The sequence below is a fragment of the Mya arenaria genome, chromosome 12, assembly GCF_026914265.1.
Source record: "Mya arenaria isolate MELC-2E11 chromosome 12, ASM2691426v1".
NCBI lineage: Eukaryota > Metazoa > Mollusca > Bivalvia > Myida > Myidae > Mya > Mya arenaria.
This window is the reverse complement of record NC_069133.1, coordinates 58,391,124-58,404,553: the sequence shown is the minus strand read 5'-3', so window position 1 is coordinate 58,404,553 and position 13,430 is coordinate 58,391,124. Positions and strand designations below refer to the sequence as shown.

The following is a 13,430-nucleotide window of genomic DNA, read 5'->3' as shown; positions in this document are numbered from 1 at the left end:
TTCGAAACAGGTTTGTCGATGAAACTAATCACCTTATCAAACTTCTGTAATAACACGAAGGCGGGGCTCTGTAAGCGGCATAGACTGCCCTTTGTTTTATTTAAAATGGTGTTGTAAAAGAAAAGTTATCTTTGATTTAAGTCTTTATTCTAGGAAATAAGTTGCCTTCCGACGTAGCATATATGACGTTCTTATTCTCTTGCATCATGGCTACACATGGATAGACATGATTGGTGGTACCATATGCTACAATCATCACAGGCTACACCAAGTTGAGTCCAGGCAACAGGCAAGTCACACATTGCACAAGGCCAAATAGTTTCATTTTTACCAGGTCATAGATTATCCAGTAATAAGCAAATACTGAGATGATATAAAAGAGAAATGCATTAATTCATGAAATGTTGCACGGAAATGACATCCGTATGCTATTTAATACACATTAACTAAATAGTCTGACATTTCCCTTGTTTCAATATAAAAATATGGCATACGTGCCTTTCCATACTTCACAATGTGTCGATTCTGATAATACTCAAGCTAGACTTTGGGAAATGAAGCTGGCGCGTGTAAAGGTATATAAAGTACAGTAACAACGGTGCGACGATACGATAGTGACACTGTATCGGTTGTTGGTTGTTCTATTGCCGATTTGATTAAATATTTATGTACGGTGTAGTCTTATGGAAATTACCCAGATAACATTTTAAAGATGTCTGCGCCCATGATAGAAATAGCTAGCTTTTGATATTTACACTGTTTTTCGTTAAATTTTGGCTAAATTATCAAAATGCTTGAAATAGGTGATCTCATTAATGACACAAGGTTAGTTGCACTTTATGTCGTGTCGTATACTCAGCAATATGTCTTGAGCTGGACATACTTTTAAAAAATATGTTATTAAGAATTCATGATTGGCATACATCATTCACTGTGACAAAATGGAATCAGTATTTTTTAATAAGATGATACAACAAAGTAATTTGATTTAATGTAAAAGTAATGCAAAATGGTGAAACTTTGTTCCGTAAATGGATCAGAAAGGACAACATTGGCATCTATCGATAGTGATGTTGACAATAACGATGACAAGGCCATACTCAATTTTTAGTGAACCGTTTACCATGTGTGAAACCTTGCTACCTATTTGTAAAACAACATGAAGACATTTTGAAGTGTAAAATGTTTGTAAAAGCGATACATTTTATGCACCAGTCAATTGTAACCATGGCTCCCTCAGGTCTGGGGGTATACCGGGGATAGCCGGGGAAAATGGCCATGGTTTTACCACCCAGATGGCCCCGCAGTGTAGGGTGAATGCAGTGTTTTTTCTTCGCAAAACTAAAGCTGGGAATGGGCCTTACCTAGGGTCTCTAGCAGGGCTTCTAAAATTTTGGAACCTCAATCGGTCTGGACCTAGCCACAATAATGCGCGTTTAGGGAACGTTTTTTAACATTTGGATATTCATTGTGTTCCCTATAACGCCACAAGTCGATTTATTTATACCAGTGTAAAAGAAAATATTAGACTATTACATTACAACAACACTGAATTGTTAAAAGAAAACATAAAAGGGACACATAAATGATATACTGGTTAATACCTTTTATTTATAACTTAAGTTTTCCATGATAAACTGACGCTGATCGGCTTCTGTCAACTTTTCACTGCCATATTGGGTTAGCCACTATTAGTATATTTATCCTACGCAGTGACCTCCCCTGTTGGGACATCGATATTCTTGATACATTATTCATAAGGTTGATTTTTTTTTTCGACTGTTTTCCTGATTAGTATATATATATAAATGTATTTGTTTTATTAAAGCTTTTAAAAAACCTTATTTATATGTGTTCACATTTTTATCAAATATTGATGCCCTTAACTGAAAATGACTACCTGATTTCAAATGCGCATTTTATTAGTGGAGTTTAACCGGAACAGGTGCACGTTATCTTTGCGCTAAATATACTTAGCGCTGGGATCTTGGCTAGGAAAACAACAAGTGGTATATGGACGCGAAGAGTCGCCAACACAAAAATTATCAAAGACTCTGAAGCGGCTGTTTATATGGACAAGTCCGGACCCAGCCATAATCGGTCTGGATCCGGCGACCCCCCCCCCCCCCCCCCCAAAAAAAAGGCCTGTTCAAAAGTCCGAATATTTAGAAATGTCACACATTTTCGCGACGTCTTTTCTGTCAATATTTTTGCGCGATATCGCAATTCCTAAGACGGTTCTAGAGCCGCATAGCCGATTCAGATGGTCACTGATACAAGCTTAATTCAAATGAGATTCTCATTGAGTTCTGCAGCTTTTCTAATAAGAACAATTGCGATCGTAAATAACTGGCTGTCGGGAAGCGGTCAGACGACAAAACGTGAAACAGTATTATGTTTTATTTGCTTAATGCATCTACAGTGGGTCAACATTCAACTGATACTCTTGAATAATAATATCTATCTAGATTTATAATCGGGCCTTCAAGCTATAAGTGTGATATCAACAGCCATGTGAAAATATGGACCTATTTTAACACTTCATCAGGATAGCTGCAAGCACTTAATTAACACATAGTTTGTTTAATTGTGTCTTCTGCCAATACCAAAACACATGATTGGACTGATTGCAAGCGTCTGCTAATTAACAGATAGGCTTTAGAGTGCTCAGCGGAAAAAGCAGCTGGTTGCATCGGTCTCATGGTAACTAAGACACTTTTATGACCTATTGGGGGTAGTTTTGAATGTGTGAATGACACGTAAATGTTTGTGTATTACAATTTCTACAACTTTGACTGACTTTGTCGTTTTGGACCGAAATTCTAAAAACATGAGAAAATTTCGGACCGATTTTTTTTTACACTTTTTTTAAACTGAAATTGGTCTGGCTTGGCCAAAATCGGTCCAGACTGGCAAATTGCCGGTTTTTAGAAGCCCTGGTCCCTAGGGTGCGGGGGCATTTGGTGTGGATTTTACTGTTTTTTCCTCTCCGCATGGCGGGGATTTTACCCGGGGTTGGCTGGACCGAAAGTCAAAGTCCCTGCTATTCCACGGACCTGGGGGGGGTGGTGGTGGTGGTTACAATTGACTAGTGCATTATAATATTCAGGTTGATTGCTTTCTCATAATTGATAGTAAAACAACAGTCTAAATACTAAATACATAACTGTGAAAAATGAAGTCTGCTAAGCAAAATTGAGACTTACTTTTATACTTGTACAGGTTCAGTCCTGGGTTCAAGTTTGGACTGATGGTGCTGTATTTCCCGATTGGTGTGTTCCTGATTGTCTGTCGTGTCCTCATTGCCCTCCATGCATACATGGTCGTCTGTCTCATGCCTAGAGCTGCAGCTAGAAGGTAAGTTGTCATTGGATACTAAGGTAGAAGTGTTTGTGTAATGACCTCACTCTGCAGGCTGACACTACTGCGTCGCTATAAAAGCTAGCTCTATAGCAAGAAAGTATAAGTGCTGATATGTACATATGGAATACCCTGTTGCATTTATGTTATTTTTGTTTAAGAACAAACATCAAATAAAATGTATCTTTTGCTTCCAAGCCGCAAAAATCTCTGCCCTGGTAGTGAGAAAATTGTAGGCGTGTTTATCAGATAAACAAACTATCACTCATGCAGAGCGACACTGACCCTGTGCTAAATATAGCTGAAGTAAACAAATAGAGCAGACAGTCAAATAGAATGTTTGCAAATTTCCATATCTTAACTATTAAGAGTTATTTCTTAATTTAGAAATAAGTGTCCTTGATGTGGAACATGCATAAAGTTACATTTGTATACAAAACATTGCACCCGTGCCACCTGGAGGATTATATAGACCTGTTTCCCTTTTAAAGTGGCCTGCAGTTGTTTTTATAATAGATTGAAATAAATATTGAAATTGCTCCATGAGGGCAGAAGGGTGTGACCAAAGGACAGGGTGCTTCACCCTTTCATAACTTTTTAGTTAAAACCCTACACTTTCTGAATGTGTTAAAACTATTCTTAGAAGTGTATTATAAGATTTAAAAGAATTGATAAAGCTGAAGGATGAACAATTTTCTCTCAAAAGAGCCAATGTTCTTTGATTCATAACTCCTGATACATATAACAACAGGCAGTTTGTGCGAGGGATGCTGGGCGTGCTGGGTGTCCACATCTGGGTGGAGGAGGAACCAGGTGGACAGACAGACGCGCCCAAGATTCTGGTCTCCAACCATACATCAATTCTCGATCATATTGTGGTGGATGTTGTCACCAGCCATTTTGTGGTAAAAATTTATTTCAATTATGGTAAATAAGATATTTGTAATTTTGTTTCTACATTGTATCATACTTTGTTACTTAGGTTAATTAATTCGGAATTTAATTGCTCGTGGATGAACAATGATTATTGTAATAATAATATGGCTCTTCATAGCAAAGTGTGACAGTTGTTTACTTGAAAAAAGGACAGCAACTTTGACATCTCTTTGATGTAGAAAAAGCAGCAAAGTCAATTAACACAAATGTTATTGCCCTCAAGGATGTACCCTGGTGTTTGGGGATGTGGTATGACAAACACTGTGCATAACAAATCTATATTTTTTACTGACTTGCTGTTTTGGACTGAAATTGAAAAAAATAAACAATTTTGTCCATAATGGCAAATTGTCGGTTTTTAGTAGCCCTGTTTGTTACCCACTACTTACTGCATTGTAACTTCTATTTTCAGCCTTACCACAGGAATGTTCCTACAGTTTTCCAGTGGGTTCTAGGCTACAAGGATCTGGCATCAGGGTATTCCAAAGAGCAGTTCCTTAAAAATTGTGCCAGCTTTATACAAGGTACTACTCACATCTACAGATACCTTTAATGTTTTGATGTGTATTTTGGTAATATTAGCTACTCTATTTGTTGCAAATAAGAAACTTTGCTACAAACAATGTTAAATATAGTAACTACATGCACATAAGAAATAATTGATATCATTATGGTGTTGCAAACACTTATCTTTAAAAACACTGTCAAAATAGTGGCCCGATTAAATTCTAATCAGTACGATTTTTATTTGTTTTGGGGCAAAAGTCAGGGTCTGATGTCATTGTCCAAATAAAGAAACAACTCTAAACTTGGCCATAACAAAGCTGTTCCAGATATTGAAATGAAACTTGTTAACTTTAACACATGTTTCCAATACAATATGCATAAGTTCAGCAATACCCATAACTCTGCAATATATTTTAGCGGCAAAAACTATTTTGAAGTTGAACACTGTGGATTCATAAAGACTTCTGATCATTTCAAATCATTTCATGAATCCAAGAGACAATTCATCATTCTTTTTGGAAAGTGAAAATAGCTCTTTCTGTTTCCATCTAGCATTAAGATTTTGATTAATGGATAACACAGACAGTGTTCATTCTTAATTCATGGCCTTTACCATTGTCGGTATAATTAAGGGCATGAACCACATTCAGTTACACTTGTTAACTTTACGTGTTTGTCGTTACAGAGCACAAGCTGCCATTGCTATTCCATCCGGAGGGAGCTGTCACCAACAACACCGGGCTTCTCAAGTTTCACACGCAGGCCTTTGAGCTAGAACTCCCCGTACAACCAGTAAGTGATATCCTGTTAAATGTGCCACACTGGACTTTGGTGCTTTCAAAACTTTATAGAGAATTATTTTTATTAGAATTTTATTTGCTTGTTTTCCAATGCAATTTATTGTCTTTGCTGTATATCTTATGTATTGTCACAGGGCTTGAACTAAATGAAATAATTATGTTTAAACAATTTCCTCATTTCAAGTTGCTGATGGACCAATGCTTTGTCATGTTCCTTGAACAGCTTAAATCTGTGTAACTTTTAAATAAGTATTTCTATTTGTTCAGGTTTCCATACAGCTGTCTAGGCTCTCGTTCCCGTGCGCCCTGTCCACCATTGACAGTCCAAGATGGACGGATGTTCTCTGGTGTTTCTTTGTTCCTGTCACTGTTTACAAAGTCAAGTATGCAATATGGTTCATAATTAAAGTAGAATTTGGGCTTTGAATTTATTCAAATCAGCATGCATGTATTCCCATGTGCACTTTTGCTTTCAAATGAAAACAAGATACTTTTTGAACATATCCATCTTTTTTACAGAACAAGTAATACATTTCTCATTACATTTTCCTTAATGGTCATCTGCTAGATAGAGTGCAGTTTTGGGCCTTTTCAATCTGTTTTGTAAAGAATTTTTTTTTTTTATTGTCTTGGAGTTGAGATTGGTGTCATGCAAAACAGTGGCAATAGTAATTGAAGAGTTAAGCTCCTTTGTTGATGAAAAACAAACTACAAATATGTTATGATTACTATTTAAAACATGGAAGTGAAGTATTATAGAACAATGAAATAAAAAAGACCTCTTTGTTTTTTGTAGAACTCATCCAATTATGACTAAAACTGGCGCTGAAAGCATGGAAGATTTCGCAGAGCGTGTACGAGAGGTGATCGGGACGGCACTGAATTTGGAGAGAACCAATTACACAGCTGCCGATGTTGCCGAATACATTAAAAAGTTGAAAGCTACGAGAAAACAACCACAAAGAGGTAAGGTTTTCTCACTATTTTTAATGAAAATACTACTGAAAACATTGTTATATTTTGAAATAAATCATACAATAACAATTATATATGAAGTCCTTATTAACATGCTTTCTTTTATGTATGATTCTGTCATCGCTAAGACAGGATGAGATATTCTGTATTTCCTGTCACATTAACAACTGTCATTGTCTGACATTAATGGCATTGGTCAAGCATTTGGATAAAAGTACTATTATTTACTAATGCTTGATAATCGCAAAATATAAATTTTCTCAACTTGTTGCAGTTTAAAAAAGAAAAATGATTCCTTACTAACATCCGTTCTAGTGGTGCAGAAGCAGTCGCCTGTAGAGCGCGGCCCGAGCGGGACAGGAAGTACAAGCTGTTTTGACGGAGTGGACGCTGAGTTACGGCGTATGATAGCACAAGTGAAGGACGTCTTGCCTCAGGTGCCAGCTGTTGCTGTGCAAAAGGACCTCGGTTAGTGCAATTCTGTATATTAAGCCTCTTTGTTTAACTTAGCACATAGCAGCTTCTTAGTTCTTAGAACATTCTTAACACTGCACACCATGTTTTGGGGGGGATGACTTATGTATTTTTTCCCTTTAAAAGCCTATTAGTAGCTATTTTGATGTTATCAATTACAAACTTAAAAAATTCTAAGGTAAAAAGTTGAAATGAAATTTAGAAAAACAGCCAAAACCCTTGTCATGATAATCTTGGGCCCGGCAAAATACTTTGACTCAAGCAAAACATAAAGATAGCACATTTACACCTGGCTATCCTAGCTAGCTTGTACTCTGGCTCTATGTCACCTGTGATGAATCTGGCTCATATGTGTTGTTGTTTCTTTCAACCAAGTTGAATGGGTATTCTGCAGAATGCAGAAGTCGTCTGCATTTTAGCCTGATAGATTTATGTCTACTCTCAAAAGCCTCTTCAAAATGCATTGAGAGAAATTTACACATATAGTTAAATAACGTTGAGGTTTTGTCTCGTGCCAATTGATCATAGAAATTAAATTAATGGCATGTTTGCTCAAACTGTTAAGCCAGTATCATTTCATAATAATCGTGATACCAATCAAGCATTGATTGTGCAAATTGTGCAAAATTAAGCAAAGCAGGCTAAGGTGTGAAATACATACCTGGGAAATCCAGTCATCCAGACACATCACGCAAGTTTGTTTTAAGTTTGGAGGGCATTTATTATATCCAGTGATAGGACTTTTTGTTTATTATCCCAATGATCAAATGTTTCAGAACAAACAAAGGATGTAGATGTGACAATTTCGAACATTCTGGAGGGTCGAGTAGAATATTCTCTTGAGGAAGAGGCAACATCGAACCCTCAATCGCCAGTCAGTGTTCCCGATAAGGTATGAATACTTAACACACCTTGCCGGTAGCTCCTATATGTGTCAGCCCTATTTAACAACGATGGTGAAGACAGCTATTGTGTATTGACTTATGTCTTAACTTAAGTCACTCTTGTTAAAACAAAATTTCATTTGAATCTGGTCATGTATCATAGGGTCTTGTGTCATGGGGTCATGTGTCGTGGGGTCTTGTGTCGTAGGCTCTTGTGTGTTGGGATCTTGTATAAGTAATTTTCAGTGTTGTTTCATATGTATTGCAAATTATTCTTTATTTTCAGGATTTAACATTATTCAAGGCCATGTCATTTTCCCGGAATCCTTGTGACAGACATTTATCTCTGGATGAAAGGAAAAAGTTAATGTTGGAAACTGCTAGACTTCGATATAAAGACAAACATAACATACCCTAGGCCAGGAATAGTGTGTGTTTATATAGTTCATCTCAGCATTGTTGTACAGCTGTGTATTTGCCTTTTGGAATTTTGTTGCCATGAAAAGCATGGCAGAAAGTAGATTTCGTGTTAATTTGGTGGCATCATTTGAAAAAAGTAACAAAACAAAAATTGGGTTTGAAAGTGGGAATTTTTTAGGATTTTCTCAGTATTCATGAAGTTGAGTTTCTTTGGCAGTGAAAAAGCAGATTGAGTGTTCAGATGGGGGGGGGGTTGATGCCTTTAAGAAAAGTTTCTTTTTTGAATAAATTTACTAAATTTGCAATCTAGTACGCATGTTTAACATTTCAGCACACGTTTGTCCTTTCTCTCACTTAAGTGTACGTTTGCATTTAAATTTAAAAACATAAACAGTCTTATATGGATTCAAAAGCATAATCACTCCTTGGAGGATGGAATTCACGTTTATTAAAACATATTAACCCATGTATATCTAGCAATAGCTGAAAATTGTGTATGTGTAAATGTTTTTTTTTGTAATGTACAGTAATCATTTTCATGCATATTTATTAAGAAAATTGTGATTGGAAAATAAGGAAAAAGCAATGATGTCGTATTGGGAGGTTGAATGTTCAGTCTGGTTCTCCTAAGTCATGGCAGTAAACCTGCTTAAAACATGTCATGGTACCACTAGATGTAATATAATAAAAAGGGTTTTAGGTAAAGAGTTATAAAAGGGTGCTGCACCCTGTCCTTTTTTGGTACCACACTTCTGCCCTCATGGAGACCAGCATGTGCACCCTTCTGCCTTCTTAGAATTGAAAGCTTTAGGTAATCAAACACTTCCTCTGTTTTGTTAAAAAGATAATTATAAAATTAAAATACATACAAACTTAATATATCTGGCTGCTGAAACTTCTTCACAGCTGAAAACAATGTGCCCTTTCCGCCCTTGGCACTCTGTTCCTTTCCTCCAGCATCCTGTCCTTTAAAAGCTGCACTCTCACAGCTTGAAGGTTTTGACAACTTTTTTGTCTTGGAACGAGCTAATTTTTGCAAATGCATGGAAACCAGTTATATAAGACTGCTGACAAAAAATTAGATTGCAGATTTTTATATTGAAGTTCAAAAATTGATAAGTTATGCATTTTTCTTAAACCGTTAAGCCATAAAACATTAATATTCTAATGGCAATCTGATCTTTTGTCAGCCATCTTATATCACTGATTTACAGATAATTACGAAGAAATTTGCTCATTCTAAGACAAAAAATAAAAAGTTGTAAAAACGGTAAATCTGTTAGAATGCAGCTTTAAAACCAGGCTATAACCCTAGATCATCATGTATAGAGATATTGTTGTTGATTGGCACACGTTATAAAGGTAGAAAAGTATATCATTCCTTATCTGAATGTGAATCGACAATGCATAAGTTATGATCTACATCAAGTTTAATGCTGGAGTATTTAGATATAAGCAAAGGTTATGGACAGTATCATGGATGGCTGTTTGAACATTAATGAGAAGCCAGGCCTTCTTAGTAAAGTCAATGGATTTATATTTCTTTCAAAATATGTGTCGTGTATTTTGTTAACAGTTTTTTTCACATGCCGTTGCTTCTATCGAGGCTTATACTACCAGTTCATATTTTCTTGTATACACTAGGTAATGATATTTGACATTGGCATTATTTCACTTTATTAATTTTACTAACTCCCCTAGCATAAGCTTTTGTGATTGTCATCCATCTGTCGTACATCGTCAACTTCTTTAAACAACTTCTCCTCCTAAACCACTGGGACAATTTAAACAGAACTTCACAGGAATGTTCCTTGGGTGGTCCTCTTCCTGATTTCTTAAAAAAAAAGTAGTTCAATGCTACTTGTCATATGTCTATATAGAAAAAATTGAAAATCTTCTTTTCAGAAAGCATTGGCCCGATTTCAAAATATTTTCACAGAAATGTTTTTTTATTTTTATCTTTTTACCACTTTTCTTATGATTATTGTTATACAATCAAAGAAGATGTCAACTTCAAACTTTATGGTCTTTTTCACAGTAAAATAACTCTTTTGAAACAATATATATGCAAAAAGCTACAGAAACATGCTCAGTAGCAAAAAGTTTAAGTTATATAACTCCCAAGTTAAATATTGTAAGAGTTATGGCCCTTTTTGAACAAATAAATAGTTTTCATGTTTTAATACGAAAAGTTTTATACTTTTACCTGTGCGGTAAGGGTGGCTCCAGTTTGTTGTCAGATCAATAAGCTTAAAACTCTTTCAGTAATAAGGTGAGTGATATCGGGCCATCTTGGCTCTCTTGTTTTAACAAAAAATGAATAACATCTACATTTTGGGTGATCATGGTCATTTTTTTTATATGCAATGTCTCTAGTTGAAGATTAGACCCCGTTGCGTTTTTTACAACAATACATTGGGATTTGTTACAGTTGTTGAGCTTAATGATTTTTGAAAATAATATCATTTTGCTACAAAAAAGGGCAGACAATTTGAATTATTAGCTTACTTATTATTGATTTCTCATCCATTTTTTTTATAAATACTTTGATATTGTTTCAATAGTGTTGTGCACCCATTGTCTAAGGTGCACATAATCAATGAAAATGGTGTTTTTGCCATAAAAATGATTGTAATGGTGCACAATATCATTGTCTCCGGCAAACGGAATCATTGATATATTACAAATATACTGGTACAGTAAAGATGACTGTGAATTGAATTATTTTGTGTTAACATATTTACATATATTATGTATAGGGTATATGCCAAGGCCATACTTTTTTCATTGTTAGCATTCTCTGAACTGTTTATTGAATAAAAGTTAAACTTCCTTTACATTACAAATGTCTATGAATATTTGTTATATTATTATAAAGAATGGTACATTTTATTTATGTTTATCAAACATCGTGGTACGGTATGTCAAAATGGAGTGTGTTTACTAGTCCCTTGTTCTGGATAGCCTGATCTTAATACAATGCCATTATCTGGTAGATATGAACTCATTATCAGAAGATTAAAAGTGCTTAAATAACCTTCCGATTTTGATTTTAATTTAGCAGTATCTACTTCTTGTTATGTTCCCTACATGAAGGGTGGTATGTAGTAATCACATGGTCAGTTGTCTGTGCATGCATCTGTGTGTCCATCCATTACATTCTTGTCTCAGCAATAAACTTGTTATAATTTATGGGATTTCATTGAAACTTCACATATTTGTAGGTATGTTGCGCTCTTATCTCAAAGTCTAGGTCCAAATTAAGAGGTCAACGTTATACAATATTAAAATCACAGAATATTCATTACTCAGCGATAACCTTTCAACTATTAATGGAAATTCAATCAAACTTCATAAAGTTGAATTACCTTTCAACTATTAATGGAAATTCAATCAAACTTCACAAAGTTGAGTTGCACATACATTTTGTGCTCTTATCTCTTAGGTCAATGTCAAACTGTACGTTTGTCAAGTTACACTTATGTTGTACGATTAAGTTTTTTTTCTGTTGTTACGGTTCAAACTGTTACATTCAAATGCCTTGACTGAGAGTTGTAAACGAGTTCCTTTTGGTTTATGAAATGCTCCAACTACGTTTCATTGATTTATGGCAGTGTTGACTTTTTTGCTTTTGTTTCATTATAGTTGATATTATTAGCTTTGAGGTCAGCTGGCTATCACTCAACTCGGGGAGCATTTGTCACGCTTCTGTGACCGCTCTTGTTTCTTTTGTTTTTCAGAGAGTGTCTTGCCACTGCTTATCAAATTCCTTCTAGGTATTGTAGACTGTTTAAAAAGTTAGTCTGTGTAATTGTGTTAATGATATATTATGAAATTATTTTGTAATAAAACTGATAACCTCTGTGCTGTGTACGTTTTTGGAACCCTTTTTGGGGGAGAATAACTCTTTTTTTAGTATTTATTTTATTGGACCCTTGTTTGGAGGATATCTTAGTTAAAAATTACTGATTGGATTTAAATAAACCTTGAAACATAGAAATAGAGCAGTATGCACAAGAGCAATGACCCTAATTTGCCTATATTTTCGCATGTCCTGTCTTCAATCATAAATGCTAAAATTATTCACCTTATACTGATGTAAGTGTATTACATTTGCGGCCTTCTCATTGACAATGGGATTTTTTTCCAGAGATAGCCTTGTTTTTAGCTAATTTTCCTTAGGCCTAAAAAAAAAATGTCCGTTTCGGGTAACCCGACCCTACCTATAAAAATGCGCCGACCCTAACTATTTTTTTCCGTTTCTGAGCAAAAAAAAATATTCGTTAGCGAATAGAGAGTTACGAAGGGCGGATAAATGCAGATTTTAGTCAGGATTATTGTTTATATGATAAAACAAAGTCAGGCATTGACAGTAATGTAGGAAAGACTGCCATGTGCAAGAAAACACTCTGAACTTACGACAGATTTTGAAGAAAATAATAAAAAAATCAAAAAAAATCCCAACCTACCCAACCTTGAAATTATGGGAAGGTTACCCTAAACAAACATTATTGTTTTGGCCTTATTATAAAAGTGGTAGACAAACTATAATGTCCATACGATATCACAAGAAAATAGGTTGACAATGGGAAATGAAACTGCTTATTATTTGCATTCAATAAGCACATTTTGGTTACTGGGTTAAGTAGGTCAAGAACACTATACTTGATACTGTGAAATCATTAATGTTCGTGGGGCATTAATGTTTGTGGTTTTCGTGGGTTGGGTGATCCACGAATTCAAGATCCCACGAAATATAGACCATTTATTCACTTTTTCAATTGCCATGTTATGTCCATACTCTATTTTGTTCGTTACAGAGGCCGCAGTATACATCGTAAATATCCGTCTCACTGTATATCTTACTATCATTGTTTTGTTAATATATTATAATAATTATCTGCCTTAAACAAATAAGAAAACCAAATAATTTTAATGTGAATTTATGAACCAAATGACAGAAGCACGTGCCTAAACATGTGCTGTTCATAAAAATCTCCAGGTTCACAAGATGTGAGTGATGAGTGTCGGTTCTCGATTTGTTTCTTTAATGAAATAATTAATCGATTAAACT

At 35.2% G+C, this 13,430-nt stretch overlaps 1 protein-coding gene across 1 annotated transcript; it reads left to right on the top strand.

The window, feature by feature from the left end:
- Window positions 1-698: 698 nt before the first annotated feature.
- On the top strand, window positions 699-12,218 carry LOC128212250 (lipid droplet-regulating VLDL assembly factor AUP1-like). Its single transcript, XM_052917610.1, has 10 exons — window positions 699-825; window positions 3,223-3,357; window positions 4,112-4,265; window positions 4,709-4,820; window positions 5,489-5,595; window positions 5,871-5,986; window positions 6,400-6,569; window positions 6,894-7,046; window positions 7,829-7,944; window positions 8,223-12,218. The coding sequence occupies exons 1-10, from the start codon at window positions 791-793 to the stop codon at window positions 8,352-8,354; spliced, it is 1,230 nt and encodes a 409-aa protein (XP_052773570.1). The 5' UTR covers window positions 699-790; the 3' UTR covers window positions 8,355-12,218.
- The last annotated feature ends 1,212 nt before the right edge of the window (window positions 12,219-13,430 follow it).